The sequence below is a fragment of the Phacochoerus africanus genome, chromosome 1 (genome assembly GCF_016906955.1).
Source record: "Phacochoerus africanus isolate WHEZ1 chromosome 1, ROS_Pafr_v1, whole genome shotgun sequence".
Classification (NCBI taxonomy): Eukaryota; Metazoa; Chordata; class Mammalia; order Artiodactyla; family Suidae; genus Phacochoerus; species Phacochoerus africanus.
In genome coordinates this window covers 214,200,062-214,225,876 of record NC_062544.1, presented here as the reverse complement: position 1 = coordinate 214,225,876, position 25,815 = coordinate 214,200,062, and the positions used below count along the sequence as shown (strand labels likewise).

Here is a 25,815-nt window from a genome sequence, read left to right as displayed (position 1 = left end):
TGGGAGACTCACGGGAATGCGAAGAAGAGGCCACTGAAAGTGATCAGCAGCACCACGTTGAAAGCGGCAAACAAGCTTGGGAGCATCCAGGGGAGGGGGGCCTGAGGGGGGGAATGGGGCTCCTTCACAAGGGGCATGGCATCCTTCACGAGCGGCATGGCTGGACCTCCCGTGCACCCAGGGGAGATCAGAGACAGTAGGCTCCTTCCCCTCTGCCGGTTCCAGGAGCTCCATGCCACAGCAGCCTCGGAAGCACAGCCCAGGGTGGAAAGAAAGAAGCCCCAGTGTGACATCACAGAGGCCGAGGAGAATGGGGGCGAGGGGCTCTCCTGTAGAACCGTCTGCAGCCTGTGACTGTCACTTCCAACAGCAACCCCCCGCACATACTGGTACTAGGGCCTGAGAGGTCCTGTCGCTGGGAGGTCAGCTTGGAGAACACATGACATTAGAGAAACACATGGTGGGGAGAGAGTAGCTGATTCTACTCGCCCTTTAGGTTTGGTGCTAATTGAAGAAAATGGTGTTCGTTGTTCTAGCTTCATTTTTTCCATTTCGTCATTACAAAATCACACTTTGCAGGAGGAGGCAGCTAAATTGTCCCTCGTTTCCAGGGTTGGCTTCATGATACAATTCTGGTCAATAAGACATAAGTGGATGTTTCTAGAAAGGCTTTTGCTTTCCTGATAAAAGGGAAAAGGACACAGTTGGTACAGCTCTGTCCCTTTCTTCCTGTTTTGAACCTAAACATGCTGGCGGGGTCCACCTTGACCCATTAGGCAATAAGTCGACATGGGGCACAGACAGAATGACACTGATGATACTGAGTCACTGCCCCAGCCTTGAACTCTCTCCCTCTGAGCTGCTTATTATGTGAGAAAATAACTGGGGTTTCTGTTACATATAGCTGATGTTTGTCATTTGTTTTAGCTAGTGAGCGTCAGAACCACTCTGTATTTGGAGGATTCCCACACTATAAGCTTTTTGTTTGTCTGTCTGTCTGTTTTGGCTGTACCCACGGCATATGGAAGTTCCCGGGCCAGGGATCAAATCTGAGCTGCAGCTGTGACCTATGCCACAGCTGTGGAGACCCGGGATTCTTAACCCACTGCATCACAAGGGGAATTCCTTGTTTGTTTTTGTTTTGTTTATTTATTTGGGGTTTTGAAGGGTTTTGTATAGAATAGCATTTAAATGGCCCCAAAATCATCAACCAACAAGCAGTAGTCTAGAACAGCTTAAAACTGAAGGGGAAATCAATAAGTTTGACAAAATGGTAGACTCTTCAAAAAATAATGGCCTAAGAGTTCCCACTGTGGTACGGTGGGTTAATGACCTGGCTTGACTCTGTGGAGGTACTGGTATGATGCCCAGCCTGGTGCAGTGGGTGAAGAATCCAGTGTTGCTGCAGCTGTGGCATTGGTCACAGCTCTGGCTTGGATTTGATCCCTGGCCTGGGAACTTCCATATGCTGTGGTTGTCACTGAAAAAGGAAAAAAAAAAAAAAAAAGAATGGCCTAGCCAAATGATATTTTAAAATATAATATAGTGCCAAAAAAATAACGACTTCATTTTACTTCAAGGACTTATAGCACATACTTCATCAACTATTTCCCTGATGATTTATCACAGTTGGCTCTTCCTATGGCTAAAAACTACCTTTTAGACTGGAACATATCCTTCATGATGCAAAGATATTATTTGACTCTGATTATTTTATCTTTCTGTGGTATTCTAGAGATTAGTCTGATGGACTATTGAGACATATGTGAACTATATCGATGGAACTTGTGTGTGGGAAAAAAATGTTAAATCAAAAATTTAAAAGCTGGACCCAAAAGAAAATCTGCACACTGATTACAACTATGTAAAAGTATTATATACATTAGCAAAGAATAAAAATAAATTTGGAAGGTAATTATCTAGTGTTCATTAGGAGTGTGTGTGTGTGTGTGTGTGTGTGTATGTAAAGTTTGATTTATAATACTTAAAAATAAAAAGTATCCTAGAAGGAAAAGTGCCCAGACCAAAAAAAAAAAAAAAAAAATGGCCTATGCCTTCAATGGTAAATTATACTCGAAGTTAACCAGGGAACTCCAGCCCTTCTCAAAAAAGAAGAAAGAGCACTTCCTAACTCATTATATGAAGTTAATATTACCATGATATCAAATCCAGATGAAGACATTAAACACACAAACACACACACAAAACAGACCAATATCCTTCATGAATATAGATGCAAAAATCCTCAGCAAAATACTAGCAAGCTGAATCCTGCATCACATTAAAAGAATTACATGCCATGACCAACTGAGATTTATTCCAAGAATGCAAGATTGGCTCAACATACAAAAATCAATGTCTGTTTCATATTAATAGAATGAAGGGAAAAAAACAACAACACAATCATCTCAATGCAGAAAATACATCTGGCAGAACCCTTTTATGATTCCTCAGCAGACTAGGAATAGAAGAGAACTTCCTCAACTTGATGAAGGGAATTAATGAAAAACCCACAGCTAGCATACTTAATAGTGAAAGACTAAAAACTTTCCCTGTTAGATGAGAAAGAAAATAAGTACACTTGCTTCTGCCACGTCTATTTAACATTGTTCTAGAAGTTCTAGCTAGAAAAATTAGGCAAGAAAAAGAATAAGAGCATCCACATTGGAAAGAAAGAAGTAAAACTATCTCCATTTGCAGATGACATGACCTGTATATAGAAAACCCTAAAGAACACACACACACACACACACACACACACACACACACACTCAGAGTTAATAAATGAGTTCAGCAAAGTGGCAGCCAAAAAATGGAAACAACTCAAATGTCCATTAGCTGATAAATAAATGAGTTAGCTGATAAAACAAAAATTGTATGTCCATACAATGGAATATTACTCATCCATAAAAGGAGGTAGTGAGACATGCTACAATATGGATAAACCTTGAAAACATTATGCTAGATGAAAGAAGTCCAATATAAAAGGCCACACACTGTATGATTTTATATAGATGAAATGTCCAGAACAGACAAATCCTTAGAGATAGAAAGTAGATTAATGGTTGCCAGGGGATGGGAGGAAAGAGGAATTGGGAAGTATGAGTTTTCTTTGGGGGTATGAAAATATTGTGCAGTTAGATTAATGGTTTGCAGCACTATTTACAATAGCCAAAACATGGAAACAACCTAAATGTCCATCGACAGAGGAGTGGATCCAGAAGATGTGGTACATATACACAATGGAATATTACTCAGCCATCAAAAAGAACAAAATACCAGCAATTTTAGCAACATGGATGGACCTAGAAACGATCATGCTAAGTGAAGTCAGTCATACAATGAGACACCAACATCAAATGCTTTCACTGACATGTGGAATCTGAAAAAAGGACAGATGAAACTTCTTTGCAGAACAGATGCTGGTTCACAGACATTGAAAAACTTATGGTCTCTGGAGGAGACAGTTTGGGGGGTGGGGGGATGTGCTTGGGCTGTGGGATGGAAATCCTGTGAAATCAGATTGTTATGATCATTATACAACTACAGATGTGATAAATTCTTTTGAGTAATAAAAAAAAGAGAAAAAAGTTAGATTAATGGTAATGGTTGCACAACATTATGAATGTACTAAAAACCATTGAATTATACACTTATGTGTTATGTGAATGTTACAGTACATGAATTTTATCTCAATAAGAAATTTTATAAAAGAGAGAGGACCTTTAAATATCAAATGATGGAGGACCCCTGAGGAAAGCAGATGAAATTCATGATTTGTTTATTTTTTCTTTCAAAAATGACCCTTAGGAGTTCCCGTTGTGACTAAGTGGTGACAAACCCGAATAGTATCCATAAGAATGCAGGTTCCATCCCTGGCCCTGCTCAGTGGGTTAAGGATCCGGCATTGCTGTGAGCTGTGGTATGGGTCACAGATGTGGCTCAGATCTGGCTTGCTACGCTGTGGTGTAGGCTGGCAGCTGCACTTCTGATTGGACCCCTATCCTGGGAACTTCCATATGCTGCAAGTGTGGCCCTAAAAAGACAAAAAGAAAAAAAAATGATCCTTACACTGAGAAAGTCAAAACTGAAGGAATAGATGTCATGTTATCAAATGAATTTGGGGGGAAATTTAAACCAAAAGATGAAATGAAGTATTTGTTCCTCTTGAGTCTAAAAATCAGCGTTTGACAGGTAGCAGTCCAAAATTAGCAAGAGAAGCATCTGATTGGCTGGTCCAGCTCATCTCCTTGCCATGCCTGAGCTATGGATAGCCTGGCCTTAACTCATCCATGGGTCACGCTTTACAGGAAGTGGCCACTTAGGGACTTCAGTAGGGCAGAAGTACCACATCGGAGCTAAAACCCACTCTTCTCACCAACACCCTGCCATTTTTTCCCTCCATCACCCTCCATCCTGAGGATTATCCGGCTCTCCCCTGGGCCTCCCAGCCGCTACCGCCCAGCTGCAGGAACATGAGCGTCAGCTAGCAGCCTTCCCTTTCCGACTCCCTCTAGCCCATCGGCCCTCCTCCCCTGCCTCCCCGACCCCCACTTCTGGCCCGAAGTTTTGGAGAACACCCTCAGCTCCCTGTGTTCTGCTCTAGGGAAGTCTAAAGTTCAAGGCTCTGGGCGATTAAACGCAAGGCCTCTCACCAGGCCAGAGATGAATGACCTGGGGAGTGTTCCTGTGGAAATGGTTTGAGGAAGCTGAGTCAGCCTATGTCTTCGCTAGGGCAGGACCCGGGCAACTGACCCTCTGGAGGTTAGTGCCCTTGTCTTACTCATTGCACCCTCACCTCCACCTTAGGAGGTCATTGACCCCCTGAGATTCCTGGGTCACTCTCCTGGGTCTCTCCTTCCCAGAGAACTGTACTTTAGGAGGAGGGAGATAGTTTGAGGTGCTTTGGGACAGGAGTATGGAGTCCCCTTGGTACCAGTAACTCCGTAACTGCTCCCTCTGACTGTATTTACTCACCAACCCAGAACCGGGCAAACTCCTTTGCCTTCCCAGAACTTCTCCCTTGACTCTCTCATGGGCCCTTTTTAAATTTTTTTTCTATTTTTTCATGGGCCCTTAAAAAAAAAAAAAAAAAACTATTAGAAACTTCATCTGAGCCTCAACAGATCTCCTAACCCAGGTCCCTTCTGCTTCTCTTCACACCTCCATGGCTTTCTATTCAACCTGGTATCATAACTTCTCTGAGCCTCAGTTTCCTTATCTGCAACATGGAAATAAAGATAGCATCTACCTTCTAAGAGTAGTTGTAAGGTTTAAATGAGATAAGAGGCAGAGGGCATTTCCTACAGCACCTGGGGCACCATAAACTCAATAGATATTAGCTGCTGTGGCTGTGAGTTTATTATTGTATCAGTCATGCAACCAATTCTAAGAAGCATTTAGTATGTGTGAGGTCCTGTGCTGGGAACCTAGGGGTACCATGCTTGGCCTCAAATAGGTTTAAATCTATTTGGAGAGAGAAGAGAAAACACCAGTCAATACAGTCGTTCGTAAGCATACAGTGTGTCTTTTTCAGAATCTATCAAAATGCCCAGCAATCTCACTCAGCAACTCTGCCTCTTAAATACAATTCGTCTCCCCCCACCCCCCGACCCCTGCCCCATTTGCTGCATCTTTGGGGGCTGTTGGGCTGGATAAGCCTGTCATCAGGACGTTGTGAGCCGGGGTTTGGGAAACCTCCATGGACCTCGTCTGGATTATCCAGCTGGTCCTCCCTTCCACACATCAAGCCAACAGCACCAGCACAGTCAAGGCTTCGGCCTCGACTCATCCATCTCCTGGGGGACAGAGCCTGAGTTCCAGCCAGGTTCTGAGGGTAGGGGGTTGCTAACCAAGTGGGGACTGCGGGAAGGATCAAGGATTTTGCCTCTACCACCTCCCTAGAAGGTTCCTGGGTGGGGGGGGGGGATGTAGGATGAGGGTGGGCTGGGGGCAAGGGGCGGCCAAAGGCATGCGTGGGAGGGAGGAGGCGGAGCCACACCTAAGGACAGGGAGGAGTCAGGAGTCAGGGAACCTAGCCAGCTGAGGGGATCAAATTCCTCTAGGGTGAACTCTGAGATAGGAACTTGTGGGCACGGGAGGCCAGAGGTGGGAGGGAGCCAGAAGGAAAGACCCAGCCACTCCACCTTCCCACAACCCAGTGCAGCGGGCAGCAGGGCCGGCAGAGCTGCCTCCCTCAGGGGCCCGACCTGCCCGCCCCTCCTTCACTCTTGGTGCCTGCCTGGAAAGCCAACAAAGACAATGGATCCAGACAGGACTCAGATAAAGCTTGACCCCAGGTGAGTGAGGGTGGCAGGCTCTGAGCCAGGAGCCTGTTGCTAAGCAGCGGGGGCCCCTATCCCTCTGGCCTGGCCCTCCCCCCCTCCCAGGGCCCTTTGGCTGCCAGCACACAGAATGAGACAGGACTGATAATGGTCTAGCTGTCCCGGAAGGCCAGTGTGTGACCCCTCAGAGCCTTGGCTTTGTCCCCCAACCAGGGAGAAAAAGATCTCAGAGGTGGGGGTGATGGGGGGGCATGCCCAGAGCCCTGACCAGCTGGGGACCCATTCCTGGTACTATTTCTGAGCACTAGTTCTCTGGGACCCTGCTCTTTCTCCTTAGCAAATCCTTGGGCTGCTACCCCAGTGGCAGTGGAGAAAATGGTCTGTGGGCTTTCTGAGGACTGCAGCCAGACCTGTTCTTGGCCCAGGCGGCAGCCTGCCTTGCACATCATCCTGGGCCGATTCTCCATTCCCTCCAAGAATCAGGGACATGAGGGGAAATGGACAAGTTCCCTGAACCCAGGAGTGTTTGAGGGACTGTCGTTTTGTGTCTCCTCCGCTACCTTCCCCTCTCCCCGAGTCCCCACATTCTGAACACAGGCTGGTGTCTCTCCAGGTACACGGCGGATCTTCTGAAGATATTGGAAGTCAATTACAGCATCCCCTCCGTCTGCTTCACTTACCCTCCCACTGCATCTCAGCTTCTGAGAGGTGAGTCAGGGACCCTCCCCAGAGGGAACTGAAAGGAGGAAAAACGGAGCATCCCAGTGGAGAGTCAGGATAGCTGAGAAGACCTGAGGAGAGCTGGTCCTGAGCGGGCCAGCCGGGAGGGCCTGGGAGGATGGCTGGCCCAGTGTCTGTCTATCATGATAAAAACCTGGGAGAAGAACAACTCCTCAAGGAGACAAAAGGCCAAAAGAGGGCCATGACATCCTGGCCTGGAGACAAACTTGCACGTGGAGCATCCCCAGTTCAAATTGGAGACACTGGCCTGTAATATTTTTCAGACCTCAGGGCCACCCAGGGACTTGAGTTGACGCCCAAATGATCCAAGCCTCATAGAATCCTCTTGGAGCCCACACAACAGCCTCCTTAGGAAAGGATCTATGTCATTTTATAGGGGTTATTATGGGCACTGTCCTGAAAACGAAGGTGAACCCGTAACATGATTGACCGTGTTGGCCACTAGATCTTGTTACTGAATTGAAAGTGAAAGGCAGAGGAAGGCACTCTGCTTATTCCCTGGACACCTAAAACTTGACAATCCAATGAGCCTGGCTTCTTGATAGCAAATGTAGCTCGTGTTCAGAGTTCGTATTGTTTTCCTACTGCATGACTACCTACCTCCTAGACGTTGATGATAATAGTCAGTCTCTGTGGTACCCTTAACGCTCTACCCAGCCTCCTTCCTGATGTGATCACCTCTTCCTGGACAGCAGGATGTGGTCAGTGTGCACTAGGAGGGAGACATGGCTATGTCCTTGGCTGGTATTCAGCCTCATTTCAGACGCTCTGAACCAGAGGGTGTCCAGAGAGGCTTTATAGCGGCTCGGTGGTTCATGCCAGTAGGCAGATGCTAGATCCAGCAGGGACCTCTAGCTCAGAGAGTGCAGCTGGTGGTACAAGTCTTCCCTCACACCAGTGTTGCCAGCCAGAGGGAGTTTTGTCCCAAGGAGACTTTTGGCAATGCCTGGAAGCCGTTTCACTTGGCACCACTAGAGGGTGCCACTGGTATATAGTGGGTAGAAGTCAGGACCATTGCCTTGGAAACAAAAGAAAGTCCCCACAACAGAGAATTATTTGGGCCAAAGTGTCAATAGTGCTGAGATTGAGAAACCTTGCCTTAAACAGTAGAAATGAATCTCACATTTATTTGCTACAAAATATGCAAATAGAAGCACCAAAGATGTTCAAAGCAAGGAGACTCTTCTGGGTCTGGTGGTCTGGGGAGCTGCCTTGTTGCCTGGTGGAGGGTAGCAGTTAGCGTGGGGAACAGGTGGTGGGCACTCCTGGGGTTGGGGTGGAGAAAGAATGAGCAGGATAGTTCAACAGACATTGAGGAGGTGGATCTGGCAGGATTCAAGATTATTGATGGGGAGGCAGGGGACAATTGAGAGGGCTGGGCAGGTAAGGTGGGGCCTGATGTGTGTTGGGCAGAGCAGCTGTACTTTATCCTGCAGGCAGAAGGAGCCTCTGAGGGTTCTGAGATTGGGAGGGGCTGGATAGTCCCTCAGGACCATTAATCAGTAATCCAGATGGACTTTGGGGGAAGAGCCTTGAAAGGCAGGGGTATAAATTGGAGGTTATTGCCCCAGCCTAGCATGAGGCACAAGTGTCTGAGCCAGAGCAGTGTCAGGGAAAGGAAGGGAAGAATAGAAAATATAGGCAATCTTAAGAAAGAGCAGGCAATCTGGTAAATATTTAAACAAGATAAGTGAAGGAAAAGAAGACTCTAAGAATCTGGACAGTGGTGATGACACTGACGGGAACTAGGAGAGTCAGGGAGAGGCGCCCACGGGAGGATGTGGCAAAACTTCTTCCTTCAATCATAAACTCGGTTGTTCCTGAAATTAAATGCCATTGAAGAAAGATTTATTCTGGAAGAACTATTGAACCTTTCAGTAATATTTGTTTTTTGAAATGCCCGTGATATGATTGCAAAGGTAAGCCGTACAGGAATTTTTTTTTAATGGACTTATCCAAACATGTACATGGAGGAGTAAAGGGCTAAGAAAAGCCAAGGCAATTTTGAAAAATAGTAAGGAGAGTATGTGCCCTCCCAGATATTAAGACTTAGATATAGTAAGACTAGAGTAATTAAAGCAATTAATGAACTGCAAGGGACCCGACATCAGAAAAATGAAATAGAATAGAGGGTCCAGAAATAGACGCATGCCCACTTAGGGACTTGCTATACACATCAGTGGTGCAGGATGGATTTTTCAAGAAATGACGCTTGACCATTGCCTGTCCTCATGGCAAATAAATAAGCATGAAAATAGCTCCAACATAGCCTAACCCAGATAGATTAAGTACCTAAATGTAAAATGCAAACATTTTTACAAAATAAAGTATGGAAAGATATCTTTATGTTTAGAAGCAAAGAATAAGTTCTTAAAACACAAGAAAGCACAAATGATCATGAAGACTGATTACATGCAAACTTCCATGCAAATGAAAACACAAACTTCTGTGCAAGTGAAAACACTAGAAACATGTTCAAAGCCAAACCAAATCTGGGAGAAAATATGTTCAAGCCTTAAAACCAACATAGGATGATTGATCAGTATAAGAAAAATTACCTGATAAAAATTGGAAAAAAATAGATGATCACACAATTCATACTAGAAGAGGAAAGTCACATGGCCATGAAATGTACAAAAAGGTCATCTGTTTTGTAGGGAATTGGGGAACCTCAAATTAAACAATGAAATATCATTTCACTACTTTCTCAAAGGCAAAAAATTAGAAGTCCCACGTGCTGGTGAGTTTGAGGCAAAATGAACTCTCAGCGACTGCTGGTGGGATTATAAATTGGTACAACCACTTTGAGGAGTGATTAGATACCTTTAACACTGAAGAGTCTATCTCCTACAACCGAGCAATTCCAAGTGTTTGAATAGAGAACTCTTCCACACGTGCCAAGGCAACACATCTAAGAATGCCTATGGTAGCATTTGTTTGTCACAATGAAAATAATAACCATGAAAACAATGTTGAGTGGAAAAGCATTTCGCAGCATAATGCCATTGATACAGATTTTTTTTAAAAAATGCAAAGCAGGAGTTCCCACATGGCTCAGTGGGTTAAGGATCCAGCAACTGCAGTGGCACCACTTCAATCTCTGGAACTTCTGCATGCTGTGAGTGTGACCAAAAAAAAAAAAAAAACAATATAATATATTGAGTATGTACATATGCTATAAAAAATTAGACCATACAGGAAAAGGTACACACTAACTTCAGATGGTAGTTCGCCATGGCACATGAGGAAGAAAAGGGAAAAGGATCCAGGACGTAAATACAGGGGCCATCAAATACATCTGTAATGTTTTATTTTTCCAAGAATATTTTTTTAAGCAAAATTGGCAATATAGTAACACTCTCTAAAATGGATTATGGGTGTATTAATATTTGTTCTATTATTCTCTTTATTTTTGAAAACTTTATAATTTTAAAAATAATTATAAAAATTATTTTTGATGGGCTGTGAGAAAATGTTAGATAATAAAAACAGAATACAACATTTTTACAGCATGATTCCAGTAATACAATATGAGTACACTTTAACCAGAATGTTTTCATTTATCTTTTTAAAATTATTTATTTATTTAGCTTTTTAGGGCTGCACTGGCTGCATATGGAATTTCCCAGGCTAGGGGTCGAATTGGAGCTGTAGCTGTCGGCTGACGCCACAGCCGCATCAACACCAGATCTGAGCCTCGTCTGGGACCTACACCACAACTCACGGCAACACCAGATCCTTAACCCACTGAGCAAGGCCAGGAATCGAACCCGAATTCTCATGGATCCTAGTCGGGATCATTAACCTCTGAGCCACGAAGGGAACTCCAACCAGGAGGTTTTTAAAAGCTACTTTTTATTGAGCGAATATTGCATGCCATGCTAAGAAGTTTACTTGGAGGATAAATAACCTGTACAAGATTAGAGGGCAAGCAATAAATGGAGTTTTACTTTGCACTCAGAGCCTATGCTCTTAACCTCCATGGAAATAAATATGCAAGAATGAAAATAACTTTTGGTTAGGAACAAGCTAGGATTATGGGTGATATCCTTTTTGCAAAGTTTTAATGTTCTTATATTGTTTTCATTATTTAAAGAAGTAATCTTCACTATTACAGATAGAGTGAGAAATTTGCCTTGTTGCCAAAGGTATAATTGTATTCCAACAGGTCAGTTAGATAAGCATTTCCAGAAGTGTGTTCCTTGGAATACTAATCCCCAGGAGTGCTCCATGAAAAGAGCCTGTAGAAAAAATAAGTCTGGGGAGTTCCTGTAGTGGCTCAGTGGAAACGAATCTGACTAGTATTCATGAGCACTCAGGTTCAATCCCTGGCCTCGCTCAGCGGGTTAAGGGTCTGGCATTGTGCCGTGAACTGTGGTGTAGGTCCCAGACGTGGCTCAGATCTGGTGTTGATGTGGCTGTGGTGTAGGCCAGTGGCTACAGCTCCAATTCATCCCCTAGCCTGGGAACCTCTGTATGCCAAGTGTGTGGCCCTAAAAAGACAAAAAGGAAGGAAGGAGGGAAGGAAGGAAGAAAAAGAAGTTTTATAAAAGCTATATTCTATAACCTCCTTTTGGAAAGTAACAATATAAATCAGATTTAAAACTTGGTATACTTTGCAGGAAAGACACGTGTTTAACTTTGCTTAAAGTATTTCTGAAAACCCTTGAGCCATAGAATACTTTTGTTCCATTAAGATGCAGGAAAAAAAGAAGACATGAGTTTGGTGTAGAGTAGATGTGTCAGGCTACGGATGTGAAGGGATTTCTCTTTCTCAGCTTTTGCGCTGTGGAAGTGCATACAAGAGCCTGTAGAAACTGCAAGAATGAGAAAGAGTAGAGCCCCAAAGTCAGTAGATACAAGAAACTGCAAAGACATTTCTGTATTGAATGGTCGGAATATGCCTCACTCCCTCTTTCTCATAAACTTAAGCAACAATTTAGGGCTGCATTTGATTGTTTATATCATTCCACATTTCCTCCCCTATCTCTGTGAACACATACCAAGAGTCAGCAAGGAATGCCTGGGTTTAAATCCCAGCTCTGGGCTCTGTGACTGTGGGGCAAGGTACTCGGCTCTCTAAGCCTTGTTTCCTGAAAAAGCCTAAAAATGGAGATGACAGAATTCTCATTTCTTTCATTTAATAAATAATTACAGTTACATTCCATGCACTTGAAATAGAAAAGAAAACAATCCTGACAAAGTCCCAATCGCTCCCATGGGGACAGACAATAAACAAGTAAATAAGTATGTAAATAACCTCACTGTGGGGGCAGTTGGGGCTGGGTAGGGGGCATAACACCACACTGGGCACCCAGGGCAGGCTGGCGGAGGAGGGCATTTGAGCGGAAAGCTCAGTGATGAGAAGGAGCCAGGCACAGGGAGCTCAGGGAGAAAAGCTGAACAAGCAGAAGCCAAGTGCAATAAAGTCCTGGAGGTGGAAGTGGCTCGGGTGGTTGTTGGGAGGCTGAGGAGTGGTAGGGAAATCCCAAACCTCAATAACAGAGAAAGGGCGAGGTGACGTGATTGAGTCACAGGGTGTGGGAGAGGATAAGGAATCAGTAGAGGAGACCAAGGGCAAGAGGCCAGGAGGGGAACTAGGAGGACTCTGGTTCTGGGAGTCATGGGGAGGGAGGTTTTCAAGGAGGAGAGAAGAGTCAGGGACAGGGATGACTGGGAAAGGCTTTGACTAGACGGCTTTGTGAAGTGCTGTTTCCCCTCTCAGCTCACAGTAAGCTGGTGAGGACAAGCGTCAAGCAGGGTCTGGGGGAATCTCACAAGGAGAGGCCGCCAGCGGTACTCCCCTTCCCAACGATGGACAGTGGTTTTTAGAAATTCCCACTGTGGTACAGTGGGTTAATGACCTGACTTGACTTGGTGGATGGACCGGTCTGACCCAGGCCTGGCACAGTGAGTTAAGGATCCACTGTGGCTGGGTATAGGTCGAAGTTCTGCCTGATTCAATCCCTGGCCCAGGAGCTTCCATATGCCATGGGTACAGCCAATAAAAGGAAAGAGAGAGAGAGAGAGAGAGAGAGAGAGAGAGAGAGAGAGAGAGAGAGAGAAAGAAAGAGAAAGAAAGAAAGAAAGAAAGAAAGAAAGAAAGAAAGAAAGAAAGAAAGAAAGAAAGAAAGAAAGAAAGAAAGAAAAGAAGGAAGGAAGGGAGAAAGAAAGAAGGAAGGAAATTACTGACTTAATTTTGGTTTCTGCCTATCTGGACTTTAGTGTGTGTGTGTGTGTGTGTGTGTGTGTGTGTTTTCTGCTGCCCCACAGCATATGGGATTCCTGGGCCAGGGATCAGATCTGAGACAAAACTGCAGCAATGCCAGGGGTCCTTAATCCACTGTGCAGCTCCGGGATTGAACCTGCATCCCAGAATAGGTGGTTATCTTTATGGCTGTATATATATATATATCTATAATTTCTTTCTTATTCTGCCAACTATGGACAGTACTTCTCCACCTTCCATTTTGTAAGGTAAAGGTAGTAGTGTCTCAGTCCTTCCTTCAACTCTTTTCTACCTTTCTCTCCGGTCAAATCCTTTAAACGTGGTTATAATTTTATTGTGTTAATCTTGCATTCTGCTTTGTTCACATAAAGGTTTGTTTGTTTCAGGTATAAATTATACATAGTAAAGGGCAATGATTTTAAGTATATAATTTGATAGATTTTTACCTAAATATACATCTGTGAAACCACCACCCAGATCAAGAAATAGAACATTTCCAGCACCCAGTAGAGCCTCTCTTACTCCCTCTAGTTGATATTTGTTCAAAGACCATTCTTCTTTTTTTTTTTTTTTGTCATTTCTTGGGCTGCTCCCGCGGCATATGGAGGTTCCCAGGCTAGGGGTCTAATCGGAGCTGTAGCTACGCCGGAGCCACAGCAACGCAGGATCCGAGCCGCGTCTGCAACCTACGCCACAGCTCACGGCAACACCAGATTGTTAACCCACTGAGCAAGGGCAGGGATCGAACCCGCAACCTCATGGTTCCTAGTCGGATTCGTTAACCACTGCGCCACGACGGGAACTCCCAAAGACCATTAGTCTAACCTCTGTCACCTACAGATCAGTTTTCCCTATTCTTTAATTCATAAAAACAGAACCAAGCTGTATGTACTCTTGTACCTGGCTTCTTTCACTCTTCGTTATGGTTTTAAGATTAATCCATTTTGGAGTTCCCGCTGTGGTGCAATGGGATCGGCGGCCTCTTGGGAGCACTGGGATGCCAGCCCAGCACAGTGAGTTAAGGATCCGGCATCGCAGAAGCTGTGGCTTAGGTTGCAACTATAGCTCAGATCTGATCCCTGGCCCAGGAACTCCATATGCCATGAGGGAGCCAAAAAAGATTAATCCTTTTTTTTTTTTTTTTGCATGCATTGGTGGTTTATTCTTTTTTACTGCTGTGTGATATTCCATCGTGGGAATATATTCGTTAATTTATTCGTATTGTTGTTGAAGAATATATGGGCTGTTTCCAGTTTAGGCCATTATTAACAATGCCACTCTGAACACTCTTTTGTTGATTATTTCTGTTTCTACTTCTCACTTCTATTAAATGTTTCCAGGGGTTGGAATTTCTGTGTCATTAGGGCAGGTGTCTGTTAAGCTTTAATGGATACTACCGAACTGATTTCCAAAGTGGTAGTACCACTCCAACAGCAGTGTGTGAGAGTTGTAACTGTTTTTCATCCTCACCCGCACTTAGAATCATCAGTCCTTTTAACTTCAGCCCCTTGGTGGGTATTTAATGGAATCTCACATTTGTAATTCCCCAATGACTCTTGATATGTAGTACCTTTTTATAATTCTTTTTTTTTTTTTTGTCTTTTTGCCTTTTCTAGAGCCGTTCCCGCAGGCATATGGAGGTTCCCAGGCTAGGGGTCTAATCGGAGCTGTAGCCACTGGCCTACGCCAGAGCCACAGCACCGCAGGATCCGAGCCGCATCTGCGACCTACACCACAGCTCACAGCAACACTGGATCCATAACCCACTGAGCAAGGGCAGGGACCGAACCCACAACCTCATGGTTCCTAGTCGGATTCGTTAACCACTGAGCCACGACGAGAACTCCACCTTTTTATAATTCTTAACATTTGGATTACCTTCTTTTAAAAATGTACTGTTTAGGTTTTCTTTTTTCATTTAAAAAAATTGTGTTCTTTTTGATAGGAATTCTTTATATATTATGGCTATGAGTCTTTTGTTGCATATTTGTATTGCAGATATCATCTCTCAGTCTGAGCTTGCCTTTTCATTCTCTTAATGGTTTCCTTTGACAAATGGAAATTCTTAATTTTAAGGAAATGTAGTTTATCAATTTTTTCTTTATAATTAGTGCTTTTGTGTCCTTTTTTTTTTTTTCTTTTTAGGGCCACACCTGTGGCATATGAAAGTTCCCAGTGGTCTAACTGTAGCTGCAGCTACAGTCCTACACCACAGCCACAGCAACACCAGATCCAAGCAGCATCTGTAACCTATGCAACACTTTATGGCAACACCGAATCCCTAACCCACTGAGCACTGCCAGGGATCAAACCCACATCCTCATGACATTAGTTGGGATCTTAACCTGCTGAGCCACAACAGGAACTCCTTGTGTCCTAAGATCTTTGCCTATCTCAAAGTCATTAAAGTATATTTCTCTGCTTTCTTCCAAAATCTTTATTGTTTTAACTTTCACATTTAGGTGCTTTTGTATGATGTGAGGGAGGGATCAATGTTCTTTTTTATCCCTCAAATGATATGCAGTTACCCTAGTACTTTCTTGATGAATTCTTGTTTTGTTTTTTTGCTTCTTAGGGCTGCACCCGAGGCATATGGAGGCTCCCAGGCTAGGGGTTAAATGGGAACTACAGCTGCTGTCCTATGTCACAGTTCGAGGCAACACCAGATTCAAACCGCATCTGCAAACTACACCACAGCTCACAGCAACACCAGATCCCTAACCCACTGGGCAAGGGTAGGAATCGAACCCTCAACCTCATGGTTCCTAGTTGGATTCGTTTCTGCTGTGCCATGACGAGAACTCCTAACCTAGTACTTTCTTGAAAAAAATCTTTTCCCCCTATAACCTATAAGGGAAAAAAACTGAAAAGAATATAGATATAAAACTGAATCACTTTGCTATGCACCTGAAATCAATACATTGTAAATCAACTATACTTCAATAAAACAAATCAAACAAAAAACAACAACCAAAAAATCCTTTCCTTCTGAATTGTAGTGAAGCCTTTGTTATAAATCAGATCACCATATGTATGTGGATCTGTTAATAAATTTTTCCGTTTTTTTTTAAAGTGAGTGTTAATAAGTTTAAATATTATAGTGTTTGCAAAGATTTTCTTATGATGGGCACACGAGTAGTTTACATAATTTTAATATTGTTAGACATTTAAGTTCTTTTCAATTTAGGGCTATTAAACATAATATTTTAATAGAACAAAAATAACATATTAGTGTTATTTTGTTCTTTGACTACTAGGCAGGTTGAATATTTTCCCATATGTCCTAAACTGTGGTAATATCTTTTTCCCATTTGTGAGAGCCTTCTGTTTTGTTTTGTTTTTTTTCCCCTTGGGCGGCACCCGTGGCATATGGAGGTTCCCAGGCTAGGGGTCAAATTGGAGCTACAGCTGCTGGCCTACGCCACAGCCACAGCAACTCAGGATCTGAGCTGAGTCTGTGACCTGCACCAACTATACTCATGGCAGAGCCAGACCCCTGTCCCACTGAGCAAGGCCAGGGATCAAACCCGAGTCCTCATGGATACCAGTCAGTTCATTTTTGCTATGCCACAACAGGAACTCCTGTTTTGTTTTGTTTTTTAATGTAATAAAGTTCTTAAACTTTACGCATTTATTAAAAATGCTTTCCCCTAGTCCGTTTGCTTTTTTTTTTTTTTTAACATTCAGCAGTTTAAACTTTTTATTAGATTTGACCAGTGTTTGTGATTTCTTAGATTACATCTAAGCTGAGGAAGGTCGTCCCTCTCCAGAGCTTTAATGAAAATACAGTTCTCTCTCTTTTTTCTTCTCTCAGTTTTCCCTGTTTGACTTTTAAAGCCTTTTCATTTTAATCTATTTGGAGTTATTTTGATATACAGCAGGCTTTATATGTATCTCGTGATAAAACAATCATGATTTTTTAAAATCCACATATTTCTTGTATAAGGGTAAAACTGTGTTTAAAAAAAAATCCTCTGTGATGCTTATATTTTCAAAGTTTCAAGGAAAAAAAAGTAAATTTTTTTTTTTTTTTTTTGCTTTTTAGGGTCACACCACAGCATATGGAAGCACTCAGGCTAGGGGATGAATCAGAGCTGCAGCTGCCGGCTTACACCACAACCATAGCAACTCTGGATCTGAGCCACATCTACAACCTACACCACAGTTCATGGCAATGCCAGATCCTTAATGCACTGAGCAGGGCCAGGGATGGAACCTGCATCCTCATGGATACTATTCAGGTTCATTTCCACTGAGCCACGACAGGAGCTCTGGTAAAGCATCTTTTTTATAAAGGACTGCAGCCTCATTTTTTTTTAATGTTTAAACCTACAGGGCCTCCTTGATCAACATCTGTGGAGGTAATTGAGAAAGAGGCAACACAGCTCAACAGCAATAGCCATGCCAAGCCAGGAATTTAGTCACCCAGAGGGCTGTATCCTAACCAAGTGGGAGGGGGTAGAGAAAGGGATGGAGAGGAAGGAAGAAAAATCGCACTGTCCTATCTTTTGTGGCTTGTGATAGAAAGGAAAAGCTTGCCACTGACTCAAAAGTGCAGCTTGGGAGCAGGAATTCAAGGTGCAGGTCCTCTGGATGGACCACAGACCTAACTGCAGTCAGGGGTAAAGGGCCTCTTGGAAAAAGTAAATTGAAACAGAGAGAAGAATATGTGCCCTGAGATAAGAACCACCAGAATCAACATATTTTTAGGGGGTAAATTCTCCTTTGTCCTGGTTGCTCCCTGTGGTGCCACCAGGTATGACTGACCCAGAGGCCACCTCAGGTCTTTACTGTGGTATGGTCTCCTTCCTCCCTGTTCTGGTGTCAGCTGTGATATCTGGCTAAGCTGCCCTCAGTCACCAAAACACTGGGCAGACCAGTCAATACTGTCTTCACACTTTACTCCCAATGCAACAGGACCCTGGACTGGACTCTGAGCATCTCCCTCCACTTCTCTGTCATCCAGCCAGTTAGGAGATGGAAACAAGAGTCTGCCATCTAGGGAGGAGATAAATGAGGGTCTGGGCTTAGTCACTGAGGACACAGAAACTTTTGTTTGTTACATTGGTGAATCAATGTTCGGCAACACATATTGTGATTGTATTAATGTTTTCCTATTAGCAATGGTGAAGCCCGAGTAGCTTCACTGGTGTTTGTTAAAATGTTTGATATTCTCTGATCAGTATGGGGTGAGCTTGTTTTAAATGTAGCTTACCAGATCCATCCCAGATCTATTGAAACAGCACCTCTGAGGATAGGCCTTGGGCAGCTACTTTTTAACAGCTCCTCAAATGATCTCAAGAAACACTAAAGAGAGCTCCTGGAACACATTTAATGTTAGGTTACATGTGAGCCCAACATGGGTCAGATGTTCTTGGAGTCTCTACTTGTATCCATTTCTTTCACTAAAGTCCCTTTCTAATGTCCCAGTTTGGTGACATAATTTTTGAAGTCAAATTTAAACAGCTCTAAAGTACAGCATGAATTACATTCTGCCTCAATTATAATGTTAATTGGTCCCTGTCTGCCAGCTTGGCACCTGACATTGAGGTAGAAAATACCTAGAATTATCTAGGTCTAGTCTCCCATTCATGCAGAAGAGTGACAATTTCTAAGTCACGTGTTGGATACTCTAGGTCAAAGAAAAATCCCATCTTCTGCATAGAGGGGAGCCTAAACCAGGTCCTTCTCCATGTGGTGAAGCAATTTAGATCGAGTGAGGAAGCCCACAGTTTCTGCGCCTCCGTCTGTTCTTCAGCTCACTGGAGTCTGCCTCTCTTTCCACTCTAGCATTGGGCCCTATGGAAATTTCCCTCACGGGCATCATGACCTTGCTTGTCCTGGGCTCGGTCACCATCTTCCTGGAGACTGCTGTCTACCTGTACAAGAACACTCGCTGCCCCATCAAGAGGAAGACTCTTCTCTGGAGCAGCTCTGCCCCCACGGTGAGGGCCCTGTAGCTGCTCTTTGAAAGGGACTAGAGAGGAGGCAGTGTCCATCCTAAGGATTCCTTTAAACTCGACCATTCAAGCTGCCTTCCTCTACAGCCTTAGGTGGTGGGGCTTTTGGTTTGATCTCTGTTTACAGTCAGGACCCCATGCCTAGAAGGTCAACGGCAGTGGGGTGGAGTATTTGAAATCTTAGAGCCGCAGAGACAGCTGGAGAATTTGCTCAGCCCACCAGCAGCCCCACTCACTCCTCCTCGGCTATAGTATTGCTATAAAAAGCAAGCCTCCTTCCTGTACAGAAAAGCAGTGATTTTTTAGAAGGAAAGAAGGAGTTCCCATTGTGGCTTAGTGGCTTTAGAACCTGACTAGTGTCTGTGAGGATGTAGGTTCCATCCCTGGCCTTTTTCACTGGGTTAAGGATCTGGCATTGCCTCAAGCTTTGGTGTAGATTGCACATGTGACTTGGATCTGGCGTTGCTGTGGTTATGGCATAGGCCACAGCTCTGATTCCGCCTCTAGCCTGTGAATTTCCATATGCCATATGTGTGGCCCTAAAAAGAAAAGAAAGAGGAAAAAAAAGGAAGGAAGGAGGAAAAGAATTTTTCTTTCTGGGGTCATGCTCACTGTACCCTTACATTGCAGGTCTTTTTTAACTCACCCCCACCACCACTGGATAGGCCTTTGGCTTGCTCCCAGGCCATAAGATGGGACTTCTCTTTACTCGTGCTGAGCTCTGAGTCTGTTTAGGGTGAAGAACAAAGCCCTTGAGGTCCTTTCCTGCCAGATGACACCTGCCTGTGCCATCTCAAGTCATCAGAGATGCTTCAATAACATGGGATGTTGAAAAGGAAGGGTTGGATCTTGATCCATTTACCCTTAAAGATGAAATGACCTACTCCTACCCCAGGGATATAGGTTGAGATAGCCCCTGACTCAAGGTGACCTGCTGTCTCCAACCCTAGATAAGGAATGAACTGACTGCTAAATTAAAAAAAAGTTTTTTGGAGTTCCCATCGTGGCTCAGTGGTTAACGAATCTGACTAGGAACCATGAGGTTGCAGGTTCGATCCCTGGCCTTGCTCAGTGGGTAAAGGACCCGGCGTTGCCGTAAGCTGTGGTGTAGGTTGCAGATGCGTCTTGGGTCCCGCGTTGCTGTGGCTGTGGCTGTGGTGTAGGCCAGTGGCTACAGCTCCGATTTGACCCTCAGCCTGGGAACCTCCATATGCCATGGGAGCAGCCCTAGAAAAGGCAAAAAGACAAAAAAATAAAAAAATTTTTTTAAATTAGTTGATTTAACTAGTTATCTTCCTAGCTGGTCACTTTTAAGTAAGGGTGCCTCAAATGTTTAGGTTTTGCTTCCTTGAGCCCTTGCTGCAAAAGGTGGGCTTGAAGTCTCCCCCCTTTCTTTCCCTAACCAGCTCCTTGCTTCTCTCCAAGCAGATAGTGTGTGTGTTCTGCTGCTTTGGTCTCTGGATTCCTCGTGCCCTGATGCTCGTGGAAATGGCCATAGCCTCGTGAGTGTCCTGCCCCGCCCCCAGCTGGACTGGATATCATTCTGTAGGCCCCCTTCTGTTCCCTTAATCCCAGGAGTCCAGAGTCCATGTCCTCTTTTATCTCCTCCCTCTTCCAGAAATCACTGCAAACCAACTGATCATGAATCTAGCTCTTTCCTACTTGTGCTAATCCGGGTCTCTGGAACTTCTAGTTCATCCTCAGGCATCATTTCATCCCCATAGCTTGAAAGTGCCCTCTTCCCACACTGTCCTCTCTCTCACTCCTCTTGGGTCACACATCAGAACACCTAGTCCCTACCGTGATCCCCTCAGGGAGCCCCACCTCTCCCTGCACCCTTTGTGGTCTGATTTTCTTTGGCAGCAAAGGGGCATCCCCTCGGCTGCTGCCTCCTCCCCTTCTGTGTTGAGAGTACACAGGCCCACCTCTCCCCTGACTGCAGGTTTTTCGCGATGTGCATTTACCTGCTGATGCAGGTCATGGTGCAAGGCTTTGGTGGGCAGGAGGCAGTGCTGAGGACACTGAAGGACACCCCAGTGAGAGTCCACACAGGCCCCTGCTGCTGCTGCTGCCCCTGCTGCCCCAAACTCATACTCACCAGGTAAGGCAGGAGGGAGAGGGGGAGAGGCCGCCTGGAGGAGCAGGTTAGCCTCTGCCAGTTCTCTCCCAAGAGCCTCTGCTGGCGCTCTCAGCCCTGCTTCAAGCCTCTTGGAATTAGGCTTATAGGGAACACATCCAGTGATGAAAGGGTGGTCATCCCTCAGCCAGGCCCCCTCACTGGGCACCCACTGAGGGGGCGGGGAAGCAGAGGAAGGAAAACACCAACATTCCCACACTTAAGCTCGCTGCCCCCTGCAGATTTTACCACGCAGAGCAAACTGGCCTTTGGGCTACTGGCTTTCCCCTTCTGTCCATTTTGGTTAATGAGGTTGGGGTCAACACTCAGTTCTTGCTCAAAAGGCTGTATTCTGGTTTGAGGGTGAGTGGGAGGCAAGAAGGGTTTTCAATGCTCTCAACATTCTAGCTTCTTAAGTCCTCATCCATTTAACTGTCTTGATGTCTATGATGGTGGCCAAGCCTCAGCCCCGAAGCCTAGAGAAGGTCTTGAACAGGAAGGTGTTCTTGGGGTGGGGAGATTGTGGGTTCATGCTCCTAACCCTTCCCCGCTCAGGAAGAAGCTTCAGCTGCTGATGTTGGGCCCCTTCCAGTATGCCTTCTTGAAGATAGCACTGACCCTGGTGGGCCTGTTTCTCATCCCTGACGGCATCTACATCCCAGCAGATGTAAGTCAGGAGTAAGGGGCGGCAGCATTCATTTAACACCTTTGAGCTCTGGAAGGAATAGCTGGAGCCAATATGCCTTGATTAGGGCTCCAGGGATGGGGTAGCCCCGGGGACAGGGTGGCCGTAGAAAAGTAGCTGCTCAGGGACTTCAATGGGGAGAGAGGAGATGGGAAGAGACCAAGGCTTTGGGGCTTTTTTACCTTCCCCACCATGGGAGAGTGGAAATAAAAGGAGGAGAAAAGGGCTTGCCTCCCTCACTGACTACTTTCTGGTCTGCCGCCAGATTTCTGAGGAGAGCACAGCTCTATGGATCAACACTTTCCTCGGTGTGTCCACCCTCTTGGCTCTGTGGGCCCTGGGCATCATTTTCCGTCAAGCCAAGCTGCACCTGGGTGAGCAGAACATAGGAGCCAAATTTGCTCTATTCCAGGTAACTACACCCTGAGAGAGAAAAGATGGTTAATCATGAGCCGCAAATAATAGGGATTAGGAGCTGATACTAATAAAAGCTAAAAGCGAGTCTGGGAGTCTTCTGAAGCCTTAGGTTTCCTGTGAGTTGGAAAATAATCCCTGCCCTTTGCCAGTTTTTGCTTTTCTGTACTGTAATAGATTCCTAGGGCTGCTGTAGTGAAATACTGCAAACTGGGTGGCTTAAAACAACAGAAATTTATTGTCCCACAATTCTGGAGGCTAGATGTCCAAAATCAAGCTGTTACCTGGCCCATATTCCCTCTGAAACCTGTTGGGGAGAATCCTTCCTTGACTATTTCTAGCTCCTGGCATCTTGCAGCAATCCTTGGCATCCTTGGCTCATGGCTGTGTCACTCCAATTTCTTTTTCTATTGTCATGTGGCATTCTCCTCTCATGTGTCTGCATCTTATGTCTCTTTTCTTCTTCTTGTAAGGGCATCAGTCTTATTGGAATAAAGACCCACCCTATTCCAGTATGAGCTCATCTCAACTAATTACATCTAATTAGTTAACCAAAACAGCGATGCTGTTTTCAAATAATGTCACTTTCGGAGCTACTGAGGGTTAAGACTACAACATATCATTTAGGGGGATACAATGTAACTCATGACATATTATTATCAAATTTTAAATTCTTAAACCTTTGCTTTTTTTCTTTTCTAGCCATGACTTCTAAAAACCCCATAATTCCTCACCACCAGAAACATCAGTATTATTACAGCTACAAGTATAAATTACTTTTCATACATTACTAGGCACTTTTCATACATTAATTACATTTAAGTTCTCACTATAATCCTAAGAGCTACTGTTATTTCTATTTTACAAATGAGGAAACTGAGCTATTATTGGGGCTTGCTCAAAGGCACATAAGGGATGGGGCTAGAATTTAAGCCTAGATCTGCCTACTCCCAAGCCCACTTCCCTTCATCGCATTGTCTTTTCATCTTCACACTTTTTCTGAAAATTCTCTAAGCCACATTTGTTCATATTTTACACTTCTCGTTCTCTAAGCCCAGAGATAACCTTTCCACCAAATGCAATGACTTCCAGCAATATTTTTTTCTTTCTCTCTCCATTCTTTCTGTCTCCTTGCTGGGCCTTTCTCCTACTCCCAGGGCATAATGACTCCTTTATAGTTAACAAAGCGATTTCACATAAATTCTCATTTCATCTAAGAAGCAGGTGCCACTGAAATGTGAATTTACAGGCACAATAGTGGGCAGAACTGGAGGGTCTGTAGGAAGAGAGAGGACAGAGAGGAAGTGAGGAACTTAAGGAACCCAGAAAAGAATGTGGGCCCCAGAAGCACTTAGGTTCAGGCCCCAGGAAGAAAGCCCTGTGATAGCCAAGCCTGCCCAGGATGATGATGGAGAAGCCTGGACAAGCCAAGTCTGCCCTGAGGAGGCTGTGCCTCAGGAAAGTGTACTTAGAGGGGGCAAGGACTAAGATGCATTTCAGATACAGCGGTGGGCCAGCCAGCCTCAGTGTCCTAGCTGCTGGCCCCCTGCTCTCACTTCTCCCTTCTTTCTCCAGGTGCTCCTTATTCTGACTGCTCTGCAGCCAGCCATCTTCTCAGTTTTGGCCAATGGCGGGCAGATTGCTTGTTCGCCTCCCTTTTCCTCTAAAATCAGATCTCAAGGTGAGCACACAGGGGCTCCTTATCCGGTTCCAGGATGGGCAAGAGGGGGAGGTCAGAGAGGAGAGGACCTTAGAACAGAAGTTGGGCCAGCCAACCTCAGAACACTCAGAATATTCTGCTCAGAGTACTCAGAAAGGAAATCTAGCAGAGGCTCTACTAAGGAGGATATGATTTCTCTGATCACACAAGAAAAATGCTCCATTTCCACGGCTTGCGGCCAGCCCTGATGGCCAACCCAGGAAGCCGTGGGCTCAACCCTCAGCTCCTAGTAGAGAATGGGTGAGGTTAGGAAGCAGAAGGTCATGCTGATACAACATAAGAAAGAAATGGGGTTTAATGCTAAACTCAAATGGCAGGAGGTAGTTCTAGGCAAGTTCTAGTTCAGGCTCTATTACCTGCTATGCTACTTGTGACAACTTATTGTCTCTCCGTCCTGGCTTAAGGATAAATTGGAGAAAATATTGTTCAACTCATATGCCAGGCCAGCTGGTGAGCTAACACCTCTATAAGTTAGCATAACCTACATTATATTTTGCTCCCCCCCCACCCCCGCCCCGCTGCAGTGATGAACTGCCACCTCCTCATCCTGGAGACTTTTCTGTTAACCGTGCTGACACGAATGTACTACCGAAAGAAAGATGACAAGGTTGGATATGAAACTTTCTCTTCTCCAGACCTCGATATGAACCTCAAAGCCTGAGGTGGATGGCTTGGGCAGTGAAAGACACACAGTACTCATTAGACGGGTACAAGATTTCCTTATAGTCCTTCAATCTTGACCAAATGGGGATGGATTCCATTGTCAGCATGAGCTGGCAGATTATGGATACTGGATCATAGAGATGAAGGTGAACTATGCAATAGGATGAAATTGTTTAGGATCTTGTCTGGGGAATGTACATTAAGTTTTATAATAAACACACAGGATGGAGTTTGATATTCTATACTGAGCACATTCTTCTTTGGGTACCACTACTAGCCCTTAAAAGTTTGTATATTCAAAGGTCACCCTCAGCTTTCCCAAAGCAAATAAAGGGGGAAGAATATATGGCAGTTTTCCTGGTATAATAACAAGAACAGAACGCAGACAGGCAAAATAGAGACCGAAGTCTCAAAGAAATCAGGCTTCTGAAGAACAGCGGAAAGATGTTCTTGGCCTTACAGATGTGTCATTTGGGCACTGATGACATTAGATGTGGAAGATCTGGATGAGCTTTTTTGATGCAGATCCAGTAGCTTTTTGAGTCTTCTGTACCTAGCTGCAAAAGGGATCCCCTGATAATACAGTCATGGAGAGATTTGAGGAGACAAGTTAGGATGCAAAAGCAAAGTAGTGGATGGTACAGGTGAAAGCTCTGAACAGATAAAACATATGCATTTGGTTTTTTTCGGTTTGGTTTTTTGTTTGTTTGTTTTTGTTTGTTTTTGTTTGTTGTTTTGGTTTTTGTCTTTTTAGGGCCGCACTCACGGCATATGGAAGTTCCTAGGCTAGGGATTGAATCAGAGCTACAGCTGCCGGCCTACGCCAGAGCCACAGCAACGCCAGATCCAAGCCTCATCTGCGACCTACACCACAGCTCCAGGCAACGCTGGATCCTTAACCCACTGAGCGAAGTCATGGATGGAACCCGCATCCTCATGGATCCTAGTTGGGTTGGTTAACCGCTGAGCCACTATGGGAACTCCAACATATGCATTTGAATAC

At 44.7% G+C, this 25,815-nt stretch overlaps 2 protein-coding genes across 2 annotated transcripts in view; one reads left to right on the top strand and one right to left on the bottom strand.

Moving 5' to 3' along the window:
- Window positions 1–1,001, bottom strand: part of ZDHHC19 (zinc finger DHHC-type palmitoyltransferase 19) — a 65,275-nt gene extending 64,274 nt beyond the window's left edge. Inside the window, exon 1 of the mRNA XM_047789885.1 lies at window positions 13–1,001. Coding sequence (XP_047645841.1) covers window positions 13–293 — 281 coding nt within the window. The 5' untranslated portion in view covers window positions 294–1,001. The remainder of the gene's footprint in view (window positions 1–12) is intronic.
- Window positions 1,002–6,535: 5,534 nt separating this feature from the next.
- SLC51A (solute carrier family 51 subunit alpha) lies at window positions 6,536–25,057 on the top strand. The gene is made up of 9 exons (XM_047752729.1): window positions 6,536–6,572; window positions 6,816–6,992; window positions 19,045–19,199; window positions 20,643–20,716; window positions 21,157–21,315; window positions 21,886–21,997; window positions 22,281–22,427; window positions 24,005–24,110; window positions 24,674–25,057. The coding sequence occupies exons 1-9, from the start codon at window positions 6,536–6,538 to the stop codon at window positions 24,808–24,810; spliced, it is 1,104 nt and encodes a 367-aa protein (XP_047608685.1). The 3' UTR covers window positions 24,811–25,057.
- Window positions 25,058–25,815: the final 758 nt, after the last annotated feature.